The 21,570-nt window shown below is 32.7% G+C and overlaps 1 protein-coding gene across 1 annotated transcript; it reads left to right on the forward strand.

Moving 5' to 3' along the window:
* Nucleotides 1–582: 582 nt before the first annotated feature.
* LOC100805441 (uncharacterized) lies at nt 583–17,159 on the forward strand. Its single transcript, XM_006580438.4, has 27 exons — nt 583–722; nt 822–1,076; nt 1,328–1,387; nt 1,714–1,806; nt 2,147–2,375; nt 3,582–3,688; nt 4,552–4,614; nt 6,237–6,337; nt 6,529–6,623; nt 6,761–6,781; nt 7,176–7,271; nt 7,360–7,480; nt 7,637–7,774; nt 7,906–8,096; nt 9,272–9,543; nt 10,314–10,415; nt 10,653–10,829; nt 10,936–11,124; nt 11,371–11,612; nt 11,695–11,841; nt 12,304–12,520; nt 13,931–14,059; nt 14,152–14,277; nt 15,385–15,435; nt 15,517–15,696; nt 16,566–16,625; nt 16,757–17,159. Exons 1-27 carry the CDS (start codon nt 717–719, stop codon nt 16,829–16,831), a joined length of 3,543 nt encoding a protein of 1,180 aa, XP_006580501.1. The 5' UTR covers nt 583–716; the 3' UTR covers nt 16,832–17,159.
* Nucleotides 17,160–21,570: the final 4,411 nt, after the last annotated feature.

Raw genomic sequence — 21,570 nt, forward strand, 5'->3', positions numbered from 1 at the left:
GAGTCTAAAAGTATAAAAAAAGTTCATTTTGCAAATCTATGTTTTGGGTCTCTAAACAAAAACCCAAACATGCACATCATTTAAAGTGATAATTATAATTTATTCTTTGCATTTATTTTAAAAGTGAAAAAAAAAACAAACTTATATTAATACTTTGAGTTAAGACATGAAGACACTTATATATTATTTTTTACATATCAATAACCATCCTTTTAAAAGAAAAAAAAATAAACTTGTATTTTTGTAACTAAGAGGTGTTAGTTTACTGTATCATAAACTATTTCTATCAATATTCTAATCAAATTGATTATTTTTCATGATTTGTAATTCAACATGTTAAATTTATAATAATATAATTTATAATTTTTCATGAATTTGGGACTCAACATGTCAAATCTAGAACAACACACGATAATTACTAATTATGTTATCAATATCATAAAATTGACTATTATTCACTTCATTTATCAAAATCAAGATAGTAACTTTTCCTTTCTTATTTTTTTTTCCAACAAAAGACATATTAATTATTAATTAAAATTAATAACCGAAAAAAAACGTCCAAAGGGCAACTAGAATTTAAAAAAAAAGGCGAATAAAAAAGATGGCGGAACTCGTCTATTCTTACGGTTGGCCACACCCCCGGTGACGAATTAGCGTAGCGCATACAATAGAGAAGATAGCGAAAAGGGATCCTTCGATCACACCACAACAAAATGGCTGTAATTCCTTACAACGCACTTAGTTCTTCTTCTTCTTCGCACTCATTACATTTCCTTCGGAATTCGAACTCCAACCTTCTTAATTCTGATTTTGGTTAGGACTCGTCGGGAACGACGCTCATGGATCTGATAACGGCGGACCCTACTCCGGCGCCGTCGTCTTCGTCGACTGCGGCTGCATCTTCGGCGCCGACGGCACCGGCATCTCTGCCCTCGGCGTTAGGTAAGCCTCCGGCGGAGAAGAAATCGAAGAGAGCCGCGCTGATGCAGATCCAGAACGATACCATTTCTGCTGCCAAAGCTGCTTTGCATCCAGTTAGGACCAATATCATGCCGCAAAGGCAAAAGAAAAAAGTACCGTAATTTCATCTCTTATTACAAGAACTTGCGCGCTTCATGATTAATTTGTTGCGCGTCGTGGATCAATTAGTTTTGAGTGTAACTATATCGCTTTAGCATATGTATTTTTGAAAGTTCCGTGTTATTGTCAGCCAGAGTTTAGTTGATACGACGATACCTCTCATACAAGATTCTTCTTTTAGTATTGGTAGTGTCATAGTGCATAATTCTGTGCGTTTGATCTTCGTGCTTGTTTGCTTCTGCAGCCAGTTTCCTATTCACAACTCGCTAGAAGTATTCACGAGCTAGCTGCCACTTCTGATCAGGTAAGTGTGGCCACTTTCTTTGCAGATCCCTGTTTGGATAAACTTAACTTCTCTATAAACACTTATGTAGGAGAAGTAAATAATAAAGAGAAAAGGAATTGAGCTTCTCCAATAGGCTAAATCAACTTGCCCATTTAAACTTTTAGAGAAGTTAGATGAGAGGACTGCATAAGTTGATTTTAACTTATGGGATAAGATTATTTCATTTTACCTTTTTATTTTCTTCTAAGTGCTTGTGGAGAAGTTTATCCACATAAGATCCACTAATGTGCTTTCGTGGCTGGTCTACTCTTATGTTTTTGTTTTTGATGGTAATGTGGTTTCAGAAAAGTTCTCAACGGCAATTAGTGCATCATGTGTTTCCAAAGCTTGCAGTGTATAATTCTGTGGACCCTTCGTTGGCTCCCTCTCTTCTCATGGTATGCTCCAACTCCTTTGAACTTGAATGCTTTCTTATAAGTTGTTTCTGATCTTCCCTTATCTAGTATGTCCCAATTCCCTTGAAATTGAATGCTTTCTTATAAGCTGTTTTCATCTTCAATGTAGCTTGAATTGTTCTTTTGACTTGTTAGATTAAAACTTTAGGTGTGTCTTTGTATGCCTATGGCAAACTAGTGGCATTTTTTTTCTAACGGACGACCATGCTTCTGAATTCATGTAATAGTACAATAATTTGTCATACTGATATTTCGTTATGGAATGTGTTTACCCTTGCTTAATCTGTTGTCAAAATCTTGTATCTCTGTCTCTGTTCTGTAGCTTAATCAGCAATGTGAAGATAGAAGTGTTCTCCGATACGTCTATTACTACCTTGCCAGAATTTTATCTGACACTGGTCCCCAAGGTTTGAGCACAGGTGGTGGGATACCAACTCCTAACTGGGATGCTCTGGCTGATATTGATGCAGTTGGAGGTGTTACTCGAGCTGATGTTGTGCCAAGAATCGTAGAGCAGCTTACTGCAGCAGCCACAAATGCTGAAACTGAATGTGAGTGGTTACTCACTTTTATTTTTGATGGTTTTAATCATTTTAAGCATAAGGTTGCATACTTGCATGTACGGGCTTATATGTTTTACCTTAAGTTGATAAAGAGTTATAGTTCTTTTGGGCTGTTAATTTAAATTTTATTTTATGCAAAATCCTTCGAACTCATGTGGAGTGAATGAGTTGAGTTCCCATCCACTCCTTGTTCATTGCAGTAATTTTGTAAATAGATTTACCTGAAGATGTTAAGAATTTTGGACCAATAAGCTTTGGCATATATATTAGATTTTAAGCTCTTTGTTGACAAAGCAAATACATGTGTCCTGGCTTGTCTAGTACATAAAATGCACTTGTGAAGGCAGACAAAGTTTGGAGAGACAGGAAATCACTGCATTCAAAGATGTGTTTAGTTTAATATAAATTGTTTATTGAGATTCTACGCATAATGAGATTGGTACATTATAGGAAGGAAAATTCAGAGAAATGAAATATTCCGTTCACAACAGAAAATAGAGTCTAAATTTAGGTTTTCTGTTATCTAAATTTTATAGTGATGCTGTGATGGCGATATATAATTTGCATTAACTTTTATTATTTATTTGGATAGATGAACAAATAATTTTGCCTGCATGAAAATAATCCGAAATTATAGTTTATCTTGAGCAGGATACTTCTTGCATTTCTTTGATTTGACAAAAAGAATTTTTCTTGTAATTGGAGCATCTGCAATCAGTAATTTGGATTTTGAGACTCAATCTAGACGTCATTGTGGCTATAAAAACTTCGTACCCCATTGCCCGGAGGCTCTTCGCTATGCGAAGGTATGGGGGGGGGATGTTGTACGCAGCCTTACCCTTGCATATGCAAAGAGGCTGTTTCCGGATTCGAACCCATGACCAACAAGTCACCAAGGCACAACTTTACCGCTGCACCAGGGCTCGCCCTCATTGTGGCTATGTTGTCATTAAATTGTAGTAGTAGAGTACAGAGATACATGAAATCCAGAGTTAATATCATCTCTTGAAATTTTTTGACATCAGAATTATGCACATGGAATGGATTTTTTTATATTGGTAAACGCGAGTTTGTCATGTTTGAAAATTAAATTGGTCATCTCTTTAAAACAATGCATGGGTTTTAGTTGTTGAAGTATGCCTTCATTTTTTATTGAGATTATGTCTTGATTCCTATTCAACTTATGTTTTGAAGTTCATGCTCGAAGATTGCAATCCTTGAAGGCACTTACATATGCTCCTTCATCCAACTCTGATGTTTTGTCCAGATTGTATGAAATTGTATTTGGTATACTAGAGAAGGTTTGAGCTTTCCTGTCTTCATTATGTATATAAGATGCTGACTTTTACCCATTTATTTTTAATTATTCCTGTAGCCACCTTTATTCAGAATAAGTTGTTTGAATCTGTTGATGTGCATTGTCAATCTTGGGTATGCCCTGAGTTTGGATTTGTTCTTTTAGTTAAGATTTCGGTCTTTGGTTAGAAAAAGCGGGCAACGTTATATGGAAGTGCTAACATCATATAACTCAATTGAGACATTGTGGAATAGGCCAAAATTTTCTTAATATCTTGTTGAAAGGAAGGAATATAGTGATAATTTGATTCTTCGTCGTCGTACTAAATAGTAGAGAAAATTGAAATTATTTCTTCTTGACAAACGTTTCCTTGAGTTTTTTTAATTATATCTATTCATTGAATAAGTGATGATCCAGCAGTTCTTCTCGGAATTTTTGGACTTCAATTTAAGGTTTTTTGAATCATCGTGGTTATAGTATGAATCGCACTGTATATGCTGTTGTTTGGTGTCTTTGGGTGAACTGAATTCTATGTATCAACTCCTTCAAAATATTTGTCCCTATAACCGTTTGGGAAAAAAACAATTTCATAGACTCTTTAATGGTGTTTAATGCATGGTTTCTTCGAAAGAGTTCCATTGTCTGACATACAAAGGGATTGAAGAGCTCCATTATTTTGTTTTCATTTTGTATTTACTCCTTTTCAATCTAGTTTTTGTTTTCTTTAGTTTTTTTTTTTAAACTTTATTTGGAGTTATTCTCCTTTTCTTGCTTTCTCTGTAAAAAAAGTTCTTTCTGTATCAAAAAGAGTTTTCAAATCATGGCACTTGAGCTTTCTTCACCTTTTCTGCCATTAATGATTTTTAGGTTGGTGATGCTGAGCAAAAGCGAAAGAAAGGCATATTTGGGGTTAAAGGTGGTGATAAAGACGTAAGATCATTGCTTTGTACTATTTTTTTTTATCATGCATTTTTTTTTTAAATTTTTAACTTAAGTGAATCTTTTTTTATATCCTATGATGGAACTGTTTCCTCTTACCATTCAAAGCAATGCACAATTCTAGGTTTATAAAAATATGGTGAGAGCAAGCTATTAGAACAACTGTTTGACACCTCTCATTCTTCCTGATAATATAATATTCTTTTACTAGGAGAAAACAACTGATCTTGATATTGTATCAGTCTTTACCTACATAAAGGTTTCTAAATATATGTAAATCCTCAAAAAGTAGATGATGTATAGTAGAAAGCCAATCAAGGTGGAAAAAGATCTAAGAAAAGAGACTTCCCAAAATTTGAATGACAACTCCTCACAAGATTAAGTTCAAGAGCTATCAATGGTCCTGCAGTATGAGAAAAGGATAAAAATAGAGGTATAACACTGGGGTGATTATCTCCTGGGACTCTCTTGTCTAGCATAGATCTTTGACTTTGAATACCTTCTCTGTTAATCAGACCATAATGTCAGAACTTTTGACAAAAGATTCTTACAGTTAAATATTTTGCAGAATAGGTGTTTCGCTTTATTGTAATTTCCTTGAGTCTGAAATCTATACCTGAAAAGAACCTTGCAAAAAGGAGGAAATACAGTTGCCCCAGAATTCATGATTGCTGGTACTGACAATACTGCATCTGAAGCACCAAGTTAATATGGGGATATGCCAAATGTTAAAAAATTACAGCCATGTCACAACTATAATACAACACATAATTTTAGTATAAAGTTAATATAAAACAAATCTTAAATCGAAAGAGAGAATCAATATTTTAAATGGTAGTGAGTCATTTTAGACATAATAAAATGCTATACCTCCGTCCCTAAATATAAAACTCTTTTAACTAATTGCCACCCTTTAAGAAAGTTGGTTAATTTAGTTAGTAACATTAAGTTTGTTTGCAATCTGTATTATTTTTTCAAAATTACCCTTAAAAATATCGGGACTCATCATCTCTCTCTTTCCACTTAATTACTTTATACCTAATTAATTAATGTGTGCTAGTCTTCTTCTCCAATCCTTATAAGAGAGAATGCATTTATCTCTTTAATTCATAGCATTCATTGTAAAGTAATTAAGGGTGTTTTGGTTAATAAATAATTAATGCAAAAGACAACTTGAAAAGAGTCTTATAAAAAGGGACAAACAAATTTGAAAAAAGAGTCTTATATTTAGGTCTTATATTTAGGGACGGAGGTAGTATCATTTATATAATTATTACAGTTTTCCTATCTGTATTGGTATATAAATAAAAATAAAAAAATTGAAAGAAAAAAATTGTAAACACAATTAGAAGTGTTGACATAAACACATGTTCGACTTAGATACGACACAACAACACAGCTGTTTTAAGTGTCTGTGCTTCCTAGCTTTTAGGTGAAAACACATGAATGGTTTTATAATACACATCTCTAACATACCCACTCACGCAAGGCCTGTTGGGCTATAACCATGGATAGTTCACTGTGCCACAAGCCCTAGTGCTTAAGTTAGTAGGTGAAGACACTTGAATGATATTATATTACATCTCTGACATGTTATATGCTTGATCATATAGTCTATCATCCGAAGCAATCTACAATATGCTGCCTTGAGTGCTCTGAGAAGACTCCCTCTGGATCCTGGGAATCCAGCATTTCTGCATTATGCTGTACAAGGGTAAGTTACTCCTAGAACCAAAACTTAGAGGAACAAATAGTTCATGGCGTCTCTTTGTGCAACTTTTTTCTTCTTGCTTTTCGTTTATTTTGGAGCTGGCATTAAGTTTGCATAATTTATTATTAGCTTTTGCATTCTTCCATTGTTTCTGGTCTATAGTTCTCAAATCTCAAAACTAGAGTTGACTGCAGGATTTCATTTGCTGATCCAGTTGCTGTGAGGCATGCACTGGAAATTGTTTCTGAGATAGCTACAATGGATCCTTATGCTGTTGCAATGGCCTTAGGTAACAGTGTACATCTTAATAAATTTTCCATTCAAATGGTGTTCAAGTGTTTCATTGCATATTCTTTTGTAATAGTGTTGGAAACAAATTTCTCCAAAATCCCCTAAATCTAATGCTTCTTGGATATTCTTATGCAGGAAAGCATGTGCAGCCTGGAGGTATGCTTATTGGATCTTCACTGTCTTTGCTTCCTGCCTTCCTTTCTGTGTGTTTGTTTGAATATGACATTGAAAGTGATATATTTTTATTCAGTAAAAAAAAGTATTTAGTGACCAAGAACCAGTTTTTAGTCAGTAAATATGTGAAAACACTTAAATTGCATAACATCTGTCTCATAATTTGCGTGTGTACTGTACTTGGAGAGGAACTCCACTTCTGGTATTTAATAAACCATAGAATCAAAATATAAGTGGAACATTTTTGCATAATTAATTTGCGTTTTTCTGCTAAGATATAAGGCTTTGTAGATTTTAATAATTTACTATCTTTATGTTGTTCCACGCTTCCACCATAATTATATAGTTTGGTGATGGTTATTTGGTCTATGTGCAGGGGCTTTACAAGATGTTCTCCACTTGCATGATGTTCTCGCTAGAGTTTCTCTAGCGAGGTTATGTTGTACAATATCAAGGGCTAGAGCTTTAGATGGTTGGTATATTAAAAAGCTTGTGTTTAATGAAAATTGATCCTTGGGAAATTTGCTATGATTAAATTTCTGTTTTGTGTGCATGTACAGAGAGATCAGATATTAGATCTCAGTTCAATTCAGTGCTCTATCAGCTTCTATTGGATCCTAGTGAAAGAGTCTGCTTTGAGGCAATTTTGTGCGTACTAGGAAAATATGATAATGCTGAGAGGTGTGGTTTATGTTTTATAATAATAATCTCTATACCCTGCTAATCATATTTTTAACTTTGATTGTCTAGGTTTTATAAGTTTCTTGAAAGTTACTATGTTAACATTCTGCCTTGTGATTGGGTTAGATGTAATCTTATTATGTTTACACATTCTAGGACTGAGGAGCGTGCAGCTGGGTGGTATCGTTTGACCAGGGAAATTCTCAAGTTACCAGATGCGTCATCAAAGGAAAGTTCTAAAGATAAACAGAAGACGAAACGACCTCAACTGCTTATTAAACTTGTAATGAGAAGGTTCAAAAACTCATTTGTGTATTTCTGCTTGCATGTCTATTTTGTCTTGTTGAATTATCAAGTCATTGACTCGTGTGAAGTATAAACTTTCTAATCATAATGCACATTGTCTATTATTTACTGCTCTTCAGGTTAGAGAGTTCTTTCCGTAGCTTTTCTAGACCTGTGCTTCATGCAGCAGCTAGAGTTGTACAGGAGATGGGGAAAAGTCGGGCTGCTGCCTTTGCTTTGGGCATACAAGATGTTGAAGAAGGAGCACATGTCAATACATTTGCTGAGGCTACAGATTATAATGATTCAGATGAAAGCACACATCCTGAAAGTAATGCTTACTTATTTGTTTAATGGTGCATGCTTGCGTGGCATTGTAAACAAGGCTTTTGGTCTTCTTTTTTTTATTATTGTAAATAGTTAGATATAGATGCGGAGAGTTACAAAAAGTTTCTTGAATATTAAATATCATTGTCAAGAGATATATAAACAATCTTGTACCTTCACAAAACCACTTAAGCTTTTAGGAGAATTGATCCTTGAGAATCATAATATTTTTCCTAGGTTCTTATCTTCATGATCTTCCCTTCCGGTTTCTTTTGTTTGTTCAGTTGTTCCTTTGGTTAAGCTATTCTTTTCTCTTAGAATGTGGGTTTGGGTCTAACTCAACTCCAAAATCTAGCTCATAGGGTGTGGGTTGTCCCCCCACTTATATACTCTATCTTGGTACTATTCTAGCCGATGTGAGACTTTGATTTTTTTCAATACATTCTCTCACGCCCAACACTTTTGGGCTTGGTGTGTGGATAATACAGTTGGTGGCCTGTTTGATGGATCTAGGATAGTCTTTGATACCATCTTAGAATGTGTATTTGAGTCTAACTCAACCCCAAAAGTTGGCTCATAGGGTGAGGTTTGTCTCCCACTTGTATACTCTATCTTGGCATTATCTCTAGCTGATGTGAGACTTGGATTTTTCCTATATTCTTATATTGTATTTGGAGATTTCCAATGATGCTTATAGTCGTTGTTTCTGATTATTTTTGTAGAAAAAAAGACAAAGAGATTGGTATATGCTTGTACTGTGGATTTGCTTGATTAGGCTGCTTGTCTGATTTGTACTAATAAGCTAGGTTTAGTACAAGCATAGTTACAACCTATGTTTAATACTTTTAACATATACATGATTCTTTTGTAACACTCCTTTTCATGCTGGATCATAGAGGTTAATCTTAAAGACTTTTATAAAGATGTCTGTTAGTTCTGCACCCACTCATAGTCAAAATGAATCCCTGTGAAGTTTTTGACAAAGAAAGTTCACTTCTATGTGTGTGTGTTTCATGTAAAGTTAGATACAATATAACTGTAATTTGATTACCACACCATAGTTGCATAGGCCTAGTTATCCTAAAACCAATCTAATACACACGTTCAGATTGAGTCTCAGTGATAGCTCAACATGTTGAACTATTATCTTATTATATACTTAATTGATACTTAATGTAGGCATTCGAAGAACTTCTTCAGTATCTAATTTAACCGCTGGCAGAGATACTGTCTCGGGTATGTTGGCTTCATTAATGGAAGTGGTACGGACAACAGTTGCCTGTGAATGTGTTTATGTAAGAGCCATGGTGATCAAGGCATTAATCTGGATGCAAGGTCCATTTGACTCATTTGATGAACTAGAATCTATTATTGCATCGGAACTTTCTGATCCAGCTTGGCCAGCAGCACTATTGAATGATGTACTACTCACTTTGCATGCTCGTTTTAAGGTAAATGGACTTTCTCTTGTGAATGGAATATCTGTGTGAAACATACTTGGATTTGTTCAATAAAGCATTACCTGAAGGATGAGGCAATGAGCAACCAATATGGTTGAATTTTAGCAATATTTTTGGTAATAATATAGATTGATTTGCTGCCTTTAAATGACCAACTCTATTTAAATTTTAATCTTTCAAGTGAAGGCTTATGGATGGGGTTTTATACCTTGCATGACCCCTTTCATGTGAGATCCTTTTGAACTCGAAGGATGGACAATGCATTACTTTTTGCAGTTTTCCAACTTCATTTTAAAAGAATAAGGAAGCAATGTTTGAACTCTTGATCACTTGGCCATGGAGGCTTTAATATCATGTGAAAGACCAACTCTCCTAAAAGCTTAAGTTGTTAGGTGAAAGGATCATGAATGGTTTTTTATATCCAATACTCCTTTTCTTTTAACACCTTATTAGGATACCATATTGTAGTTATCATTTGTTGGATTATGTTCAAATATTATTGTGCCTGTGTGCATTTTTTGCCCATGCTCTGAGTAAGGATAAAAGCCATGGGTACTATAAATGAGGGGGTATGAGCTTGAATGCAGGGAAATTTTTAAAAATGTCTTTTGCTGAAGAGACATAAATAACAATATCTTAGTACCAGTCTTCCTTATAAACTTTGTATATCTTAGTGCATGCAATGGGTAAATGTGCTTTTGTATTCATGCATAATAGAAAACCTAAGTTTGCTTAATAGTTATTTCAATTTTGCTTTGAAGGCTTCTCCAGATATGGCTGTTACTCTTCTTCAAATTGCAAGAATATTTGCTACCAAAGTTCCCGGAAAGGTTGATGCTGATGTGTTGCAACTGCTCTGGAAGGTCAGTTTTATTTTTTTTATTTTTTAAAATTGATGTGTTTGGTACGCAACTGTTTATAACAGAGTGGTCTAATAATGATAAGTAGAGACAAATACAAACCACAACTTCCGAAGCAACATATCCACATTACATACTAGATGCATGCACACAGATACCCAGTTCATTTGATCAATTTTGAGTTTCCTTGATGATTTTGATTTAAAAGAATGAGTGACTAAATGAATAGTCTGCTTTCAGACTTGTCTTGTTGGAGCTGGTCCTGATGGAAAACATAAAGCTTTAGAAGCAGTCACAATTGTACTTGATCTACCACCTCCGCAGCCTGGGTCAATGCTTGGTCTTACTTCAGTGGACAGGGTGTCTGCATCTGACCCAAAGTCTGCTCTTGCATTACAAAGACTAGTTCAAGCTGCTGTAAGCATTACTATTTATTCAGATACCTTACTCATTCTTTGGCTTCTGCAACCCAATAAAAATGTTGAATTAAGTTTCTCTTTTTTCTGACAACTTGTGCTTTAAGGTATGGTTTCTTGGGGAAAATGCAAATTATGCTGCTTCTGAATATGCTTGGGAATCTGCTACCCCGCCTGGTACTGCATTGATGATGTTAGATGCTGACAAAATGGTTGCTGCTGCTAGTTCTCGTAATCCTACTCTAGCAGGTGCCTTGACAAGGCTCCAGAGGTGTGCATTCAATGGCAGCTGGGAGGTATATATTACCCACTTGAGTGGTTTCCCTTGTTTATTACCTATCTCAAAATTTGAAATGATTTTTTTAAATGGTATTAGATAGACTATGAGAACAATGATATGCTTTATTAGTATAAAATAGTGTTAGTTGGCCTTCACAAAGTTTTGGTCTGATTCAGCCTCTGGGTATTAGTGCATAGTTTTACCACATGGTTATTTGTTCTTGCTGTTCAACTTAAATATTCTCTGTTAAATGAACATGCAGATTCGAATTATTGCTGCTCAAGCTCTTACAACAATGGCAATTAGATCTGGTGAACCTTTCAGGTTACAGATTTATGAGTTTCTGCACACTTTGGGGCAAGGTGGTCTTCAGTCACAGTTCTCTGATATGCATCTTAGTAATGGAGAAGATCAAGGAGCAAGTGGTACAGGCCTTGGAGTTTTATTAAGTCCTATGATAAAGGTTCTGGATGAGATGTATAGAGCACAAGATGATTTGATCAAGTGAGAGCCAAATCCTAATTTTGTGCTTTTTTTCAAATTTGATGATCTTGATTACTAATGCTCATGAACTGCTTATGAATAGGGAAATACGCAATCATGACAATGCTAAGAAAGAATGGACTGACGATGAACTGAAGAAACTATATGAAACCCATGAAAGGCTGCTAGACCTTGTTTCATTGTTTTGTTATGTTCCAAGAACAAAGTATCTACCTTTGGGCCCAATAAGGTATTGATATTTAATTGCATTCTGTATTCGAACTAATTTTGCATGTTACTCATGTTGTATCTAAAGAGACTAGTATGCTCTTCTGCATACAGGAGAGTGCATCAGAAGGATAACTTTTCAAAATGGGCTGAGGAACTTTGTTTTGAATTTTGAGTGTTCACATTTTTTGTGATTCTGATTTTTTTTTTTTTAGAATTTTGTCCTTAAGTTCATTAGGCATTTGTAAAAATTAAGACCTAGGCGTTGGTACAAGAAAAGTTTTTTCATGCCATGAAATTATCATTACTGAGACTCATAAATCCTGGGAATTATGATTCCTAAGAATGACTAAACTTGTTTGGTTGATCATAAATATTCTCATATAAGTTTCCTGAGAATAGAAGAATAACATAGTATTTTTACCACTAACAAGTCTTATTGGTGTTATTCTCTAAATATGATTTTCTTCTGAATTTTTTATAGTGCCAAACTCATTGACATCTATCGTACACGCCACAATATTAGTGCATCTACTGGTTTGAGTGATCCAGCTGTTGCCACTGGTATATCTGACCTTGTCTATGAATCCCAACCACCAGCTGCTGAGCCTGATACACTTGATGATGACCTAGTAAATGCTTGGGCAGCAAACCTTGGTGATGATGGCTTATGGGGGAACAACGCACCAGCAATGAATAGGGTATAAGTTAGTTAATGTATTGCCTTTTATCTATTTTGCTTTCCTTCTCTTTAATTTGATTAGAAAATATTTTACTAATGCTTATGTGGTAGAGTGTGTGTGTGTATATAAAATAGGTTATAAAATTGTGAATTGCCAAGCTAATTTTTGAATTTTGAATCTTAATTTGTATCAATTAGTAAGATTCAATGACAATGAAAAATTACTTCAAATATATCATATAGATAATATATAGAGTTCAATGTAATCATTTTAAACTAGAAATAGATAAAACAACTTAATCATAAGTCTTATAAAACGAAATTATTAGTTATATCTGAGTTTGTGAAGCCTTTATTTTAGAAGAGTGGAAACAAAGCTTTTAATAACTTTTACAAATATTAAATTTTAGCAATCTAACCATTGGATGATGTTATCATTTGATGATTATGCATATCAAAGTTTAGATAATTTAAACATTCATAATAGTAAAAAAATATTTATATTTTAAATAACACGTTATACATTCAAATAAAGTGGTGCATTGAAGTATCAATAAGTTTTTAAATTATATGAAATTTTGTATACTTAATCTACTTCCTGAAAACTTTTAGTAGTATGGTTGGTTTGAGAAAATTTAACATTGTAAAATGTTATTAAAGGTGCCATCTTGTCAAGTTTGACACCTGCTGTCAATTGATCATGTCTTTTAACACACATTGCTAACCTCCTCACCTTCCTGTGGAGATTAACATGCTTTGCATTTTGTTTTGGACTAACAACTCGCATCTATTCTTGTTAAAATAACGTAATATAATGGACACTATTGTCTTTTTACTTTTTAAAATTTAAATATTTAAATATTTTCAGTTATTTGAACCACACTTTCCTTACGTTGATGTTCCCATGTGCTGCCTAAGAAAAATTACTACTTCTGATATTTACATTTGAAAATTAGAAACTCGTCTATTACTAGACTCTTCAATTTCTTATTTGTAAAGAGGCATGCCAGACTAGCAAACTGCAAGTTGTTGAATGGTGACTATCAACCAGGCAGCCAGCATTTACACTTGGTGATATAAGAGATACAAATTGCAGTTGAAAATTCGTGCTTTTCATGTAACAGAATTCATATTTTGGAACACTGGGGTGGGTGAGAAAAATAATGAGAGATTGTTATGTGAGTAATTTAAAAAGCCAAAGCATTAAGAATTCAGAAAGACATTTTACCCATTTTGTTCAATTTTTTTAACAGAAAATGATAGATTTATAGTCCACATCAAAATGTGGATGATGCTAACTTCCACATGAATGTGTGGAGGTTAGCAATATGTGTGTGTTTGTGTGCAAAATTTAAAGCTAATATTCTTTGTGATTTGAAACTAAGTTGACTTTAAATTGAAATGTTTTTTTTTTTCTTTTTGGATTTAGGTAAATGAATTTCTGGCAGGTGCTGGAACAGATGCCCCAGAAGTTGATGAAGAGAATATGATCTCTAGGCCTTCAGTTAGCTATGATGATATGTGGGCAAAAACACTTCTAGAATCGTCTGAGCTAGAGGTAATGATTAAGCCAGATCCCTTTTACATATGATGCATTGGGTATTAAAATTTATGGTTTGTATCACTTAAATTCATTCCTTTAAATAACAGGAAGATGATGCAAAGTCATTGGGATCATCATCTCCAGATTCAACAGGATCAGTTGAAACTTCGATATCATCCCACTTTGGAGGAATGAGCTACCCTTCGCTGTTTAGTTCCCGGCCACAAACTACGGTACCAAATATTATGATTAAGAATCAATTTGTTTTGCAACATGTACCACACTTCTAATTTGATGCTATTTCTGAACCTTTTATATTTGATATTTTATGCATACTTTTATAAGCCACGAGAGGACTGATATAGTGCATAGCATTCTAATTTAATGTGGGGATTGAATGGTCAAGTCTTGGTATTGGTGTTAGTTAGAAACATAACTTACAATTACATTTCCCCTGGATTAGAGATTTCAAAGTTCCCTAAATTTTCTGAAATCAGATTACAGGTACAAAGGGAAGTGTATTTTTTTTAATATGTAAACCATGGAGAATTGGATTCCACCATCAAGATAATGGGATCAATGTGTGTAGGCAATTGGCCTTTAGACCTCATTTATCTGTCTCTAGGGACTAGTATAATTCTCATCTTTCTGTAGTATTCTAGTACCTTAGGCTGAAGCTTACTAAGCTTCAAACTTATTACAAACAAACCCTTAGATAAAAGTTGAAAAAAGAAGAAATATAGTGGGCTCCATCAGACATGCATGGCATACAACTCAAAGACGGACTAGAGATGCTGGAGATGTCTGGAATGATCATGATCATTAGCCTGTTGGAAATTTAATGGTAAGCAATCAAACTTAGCAAGTCCCAAACTTCTCTAAACAACATTTCGAAGCTTCAAACAGCAAAATGTTTTAGGAGATCCAAAAAAATGAAATTGAAACCAAGCCTGTTGGCAAGGAGAGTGACTTTGGGTCACCAAACAAGTCCACAAGCAGTAAATAGATGCAAGCACGAGATCAATGCACAAAATCAACGCCAAAAGATTAAACTGAAGGGAGTGAAAGGAATACTCAGAATACATAATAGAGGGACATGGATGGAAGAAATTATGGGATTTTGAATTATCTTAATTTACTGTGCATCATTCTCCCCCACCAAGATATTTTGTAAATATTCTAACAATATTTTTGCATCAATGAGTTCTTAATTTAATCACCTTACCTTGAATGTTGCAATATAATCACATTGATTCACTTTTTTTTATGTCATAACTCTGTTATTGTCAACTTCTTTTGTATTTGAAATTACTTATGGAAATCTAAATTATCCATGACAGGATAAGGCACCAGCAAGCCGAGGCTTTACGTATGAAGGTTATGGTTCTCCAGTAAGATCCCTTTGCCTGCTTTAGTTTTATTTTATTATTCTTATCTAGTTTTGATATTAAATCTCTTTAAAATCTTTTCAGATAAGAGAAGAGCCTCCGTCATACTCATCCTCTGTCATACAAAGACACGAGTCATTTGAGAACCCCCTAGCAGGGAATGGATCACATAGTTTTGGGTCTCAAGATGATGAGCAAGTTTCATCTGCAAATCCTCAACATGGAAGTGCACTTTATGACTTCACAGCAGGAGGAGACGATGAAGTAAGTTGATTTAAAATTTTAACAGTAGATGAAAAAACCATCATACCTGCCATTTAATTGGAAAATTTAGGAATAGGTTAGGTCGGCGGTCTAAACAATCCAACAAATTGAATAAAAAATAGTGCAAAACTAGTTGAACCAGTGCCTGGAAACCCATTTTGAACCTTTTTAAATTTTCACTTCTTATTTTTTTTTTCTTAAATTTTTTATTTATTAAAAAGGCTTTTTGAGACAAAACCATCGTGACTTGAAAACAAAGACAACACAAAGCTTAAAGAAAATGGTATAGTTATGTTATAAATTAGAAATCAACTTATAGCATGGGTAATAGAGACCGAAGATCTCATATGGTGGCGTGAATTTGAACCGCGGCTGTACAATGCAATGCTTGCATGTGTGTCCACGGATCTTGACCTGAAAAACAAAAATACACAAAATCAACTTATTATTGTTGATTTTTTTTCTTTCAAGCCTATATATGGTCGGTTTATGTTAGTCTAAAATTTACACGATTTAAATTTATTTCAGCTCAATATATTATATAATATTAAAATATATATTTAATTATCACCTATAATATTAAAATATATATTTAATTATCACCAATTCAACTACAGTTACACACTCACACTGATGAACTATAAACCTTTACCTATTCAATAACTAGTCTGGTTTTTGAAAACGTTGATTTTAACTTTGATGGATTTACTTTTTAAGGTCTCACATGTTGATGCATATTCGATATTTCTTTGGACTTGGCCTTTCGGCCTGTTGTGTTCACTTTGTAGATGTATTATAATATTATTTAGAGGTAGGCTTGGATATTTTAGATGCAAGCATGTATATAATTTCATTGTTTTTCCTGGCAGTTGAGTTTAACCGCAGGAGAAGAAGTTGAGATTGAGTACGAAGTAGATGGCTGGTTTTATGTAAGTCTTTGATGAGATAACAATTTGTATCTTGTCTGAAGTAGAGATTTAACTAGAATTTACATGGATTCCTTATATTTTTTAATCATACATAGGAGAATCAGTTGTTGATCGCATACTTTGCCGTGCAGGTTAAGAAGAAACGCCCTGGTAGGGATGGCAAGATGGCTGGACTGGTTCCTGTATTATATGTTACTCAATCTTGAATCATGTACGTAATCTGTTGTAACTTCCGATTCATGCAAATGGCCTTTTTGCTTTATTTTATCCAGTGTTGCTTTCATTCAAAGTTTCCATGTCCCCTTGTAGCATGCCATTCCGGTTGTTCTCCTTCTATCCTGCTTCCCTAATTCATCTAGTTGTATGCTATCAAAGTATCATTTTCCATGCTAATTGCTTGTGAGTGTCTAGTCATTCATCATAATAGGGCTTTCAATCTATTATATTTTTATTTTACATACAGCTACTGGTGTACGAGTGTTTGTTCTTATACAGGGAATTCAATATATCAAGTGAAAGTTTCACGTTTTTGAAGCCAGCATTTATCATTGTCTTTAGAAATCTATTCAATACTTACTAACAAACCCCGATAATCTCTTGACGTCCAGGTCTTCCTAACATCCCTTGCTTCATTCACAATTTTCTTTTCCGGTGAACATGCTAACTTTTATTGGTTCAAAATGTGATTAATTACAAGCGTCTTAACTTTGGAGAAATATGAGATCATGGGGCATACATTATGGAATCAGGCGAGAAACCACATCAAAACGATGACAAAAATAATCATGGAGCATAAAAATATGGAGTAAGACGAAAAATCACATCAAAGCGATGACAACAATATGATCGCAAGTAATTTCTAATAAAATGGCAGAGTATTTTGTCGATAATTAAACACAGTTATGAAAATACAAGATTAAATGTGACTTTTGGTCTTTTGTATTTTAATGTTTTTTTCTCTTGGTATATTAAGTTCTAAAAAATTTATTTTAATTTTTTATATTTTTAAAAGTTTTATTTTGATTATTTTTTATTTTTCGTTAAAAACATTAATATTTCGTTAGCTTTTAAAAATTTTGAAATTAATTTAAAAGTGTGACAGCTAAAAAATATTATGACGCGCCTTTTAAAAATAAATTACATAATTTATCATCCAAACAAATACTAACTAATTGAACAACAAAAATAAGTTTTTTATATAATTTGTTTTTGAAATTTAATCATATGATATTTAAAAAAAATTGAAGAAAAATAAAATTATCTTAGAAGTTCTGCTCATAAGAAAATATTAACTTTAGTGGCTTGCTGGCAGACAGCCAAAAACAATAGGGTCTGAGTCCTCCTTAAACATTTAGGAAGAAGTAATGATAATATATACATTACAACTACTCTATTAATATATTGTATCATTAATTTCTTTATATTTCTTTCCTTTTATTAAATCAAACAATCTATTACAGTTATATTTCTCTCTCTAGATATCAACAAATAGCATAGGATCGACGTTCACGAACCATTTTCCTTTAGGATGTACTCAGCATTGACAAAGTGTTGTTAATTAGAAAGGGACCAGTCCAAATGAATGAAGGTTTTGGGAGAAAAGAAAGAACCCTACCCTCTACGTTGCATTGCCGTCGAGATTCCTTAATAGCTGCATGCGCGGTGGGATGCCCAACTTCTGATTTCAAAACTGACAAGTTGCCGCCATCCGCAATAATTTGGTCCCGTCTTTGTCATGTAGCCTAACACGACTCCTTAAGGGGTGAATAATTGTAATCATTTTTTTTATTTTTTCTTGATTTTCTATTTTATGACTTATTATATTTATTATTTTCTTTTTTTCTTCTTTCTCTTATTTTTTTTACCTTTTTCATTTAATGACTTTCTTCAAATTTATAAGTGAAACTCATTTAAATTAATATTTTCTTTTTTATATAAATTTTAGTCAATCATAAACAAAATATTAAAAAAAGAATGAGGTTAGCATTTCACAATTTATTTGTTATTTTAAAGGTTACAAATAATTATTGTAGTTGCAATTAAATGACTTTATTAAAAAAAATTGTGTATAATAATAATAATCATAATCAAACTTAATTAAGTCTTTATGCATTCAACCCAATCCCCTCGTCACAATAGGCTGATTCTAGTAGTTACTTTATTAACTTTTTTTTTTTATCTTATATAGTGAATAAGATAGATATATTAATTATTTTTTCACTATATTTTTTAATTTATTTTAATACTATTAACTAATTTTTTTATTTTTTAATTAACGAACATAACAAAAAAAATATCAATAACACATAAATTTAATACAAAATTACATGCAACGTAACTAAAAAATTATATCATAATTTTATCCAATTTTTTATGTTTTTTTAAAAAAAAATAAAAAACAAAATTATAAAATTTAATTTAATAAATAAATAATTTTAAAACTAATTAAAAAAAATTATATAATATAATATTTATATTTTATAATATTTTAAATTAAAAATAAAACAAAAAGAAAATAGAGTGTATTCACATTCATTTGAATTTACAATCATCAAATCTCTTTGATCATATTCATGTGGTGTGAATCAAAACAAGTCAAAAATAATATAGATTAGAAATTAAATTACAAAATCATATATACATTAAAAGGAAAACGAGAAAAAAAAGTATATTCACGAAAAAAACCACTGAGTATCGCTCGCATCTGAGTAAAACAAGAATGACAAGAATAAGACATTCATTCAACGTTTCGTTGGTACATGTCAGTTAGTCACAGCTCACAAGAAAAAAAAATGGCATCTGCCTACATGATGTGAGGGGTGTCCAATTGACTAATTTCGACAGCCCCACCTCATTGTCACATTTCATTGTGTGTTTTTTTTTTTCTCCATATAATTCAGTTTTTGTAGTCTAAACTAGATAGAGAGATAATCTTGAGTGGAAATATCATGACAAAAAATTATTTTTTCAAATATTTAATATAATTATATATTCAGATTTTAATTTTTTTTTTATTAAGCTGAAACAATATTAGGTTAATTGATTCACATACTCAACATATTTTATTTGAACATAACATAAGAAGTATTAATAAAAAATAAGTAAGACTTTTTTACTTTTTGAATTAAAAATAAAATAAAAATTTATTTATTGTTGTTTAGTTTGAAAAAAAAAAGAGGTTAACAATAATTATATCCTTTAATATAACAATAGATAAATAAATATAATTTCCATCAAATTTTATAAACTTAATGTATGTAGAATTTTTTGACATTTGATGTCAATTAATCTCATCTCAAATTTATTTAATAGGTTTCGTAGTTTAAATTACTAGAATATTAATGAAATAGAATGATATTTGATGGAATAAATCATAATCTTCACATTTAAATTAAAAAATAAAATAAAATGAGAAATCAAATTTTAAAATGAAGGAATGTATTTTTAATGAAATACTAAAAAAATGTGTATGGACAACATAACATAGATATGTTCTTATAAAATAATGGATCATTTTAGGGTTTAGGGTTAAGTCCTAAGCCTAGTAGCATCACTCAACAATCATTCTGAAGCTCATTTTGGAGGTGTTAATTGTACTTTAATCTATCCACTATATATAGTGGGTATTTCATAAAAACCCACCAGACGTCTTTCTCATAATATATATTCAAGCACGATCTCGATGAGTATTATCAAATTTCACTTTCAAGAATTATATATCTTAAATAATAAACGAGTGAAACGTCTCTGCAATAATTCAATAGTTAACTACCTGTTACTGTTAGTATCATAATTAAAAGTGGTCTTGATCCGCCACCTTATCATGCCTAACCGTTAGTTACCATGTCTAAGTCCAAACGGTGTACGTGGGGTTGGAATGAGGCCAAACATGAAGTAGTACTCCAACAAACCAAACACTCTAGGTGGGACGAAAATTCTGCAATTTTAGTAGCTAGAGGCAATGTTAAAATTAGAAATAAATGATTGTCCTTGATCCTGTAAATGATGGCCAGCTAGTTCAGTTTGAATGTTCCTATTTGAGACACAAATATATTTGGTGATCGACTTAGACGAGTAAGATGACGATAATAAATCCTTAATTCAAGATTCCTTGGATCAAAAGTAAAAAAGTTGAGTATCATATAATTAAAGAGAAGACTTATAAACTTAAATCTTAAGGTTTAGGATTAAAATGTAGTGTTAACTTCATAAGACGTGTGTGATTATTAATATCTATTTACTATAATGCATTCAGTATCCAGAAAGCCATTATTTCTGCTCGTGGAGGTATTCTGCTAGAATTAGTTATTAAATGTTTCACCTTAATTGACATACAACAAGCTATCCTTGAAATGAACTCTTTGGTTGATGTCCAAATCATACAAACCGGACAGTTTCGTTGGATTTCAGTATTTGGCTCCTTTGGTTAGGAAGCGTTTGCTTGTGTGAAAAGAAGGAGAGAAAATTTTTAAATTTTGATATGAATTTTATTTTTTTCTGTTTTATCAAATGGTACCTTAGGGATATTAATTGATGCTCTACTTTCCTTGTCCATACTCTTTGCCAAGTCAACCACTGTGCGGATTACTTGACTAAAATGAGTCACGGTGCTACTGCCCAGTTAACGTTTTATTTCATCATTTTCTCCCATGTTTGATTTGTTAATTGGTTTCAGCTGATGCTATAGGCTGTTCTTTTATGTGTTTGATGGTGCTGTAATTTTGTCTTTCTTTTCCCTTGATGATGATAATAATAAAAACTCCATTATGGTGTGATGGATTCGGTATCCAGGAGGAGGTATTTAATTAATATCATGCTCTGGATACAAATACTTGGTTTAATTTAATTAACTATGTCCATCCATAGACGTGTTTGGTGATCTCTTTCTTTTGCACATAAAAAACTTGATAAAGCAAATATAAATTAAATAAAAAAAACATCACAG

The sequence above is a fragment of the Glycine max genome, chromosome 5 (assembly GCF_000004515.6).
Source record: "Glycine max cultivar Williams 82 chromosome 5, Glycine_max_v4.0, whole genome shotgun sequence".
In the NCBI taxonomy this organism is placed as follows: Eukaryota; Viridiplantae; Streptophyta; class Magnoliopsida; order Fabales; family Fabaceae; genus Glycine; species Glycine max.

Coding starts and splice junctions, on each gene's coding strand:
- LOC100805441 (XM_006580438.4), top strand. Junction 4,615..6,236: donor TTAAAGGTGGTGATAAAGAC/GTAAGATCATTG, acceptor TTGATCATATAG/TCTATCATCCGAAGCAATCT. Junction 6,338..6,528: donor CTGCATTATGCTGTACAAGG/GTAAGTTACTCC, acceptor AGTTGACTGCAG/GATTTCATTTGCTGATCCAG.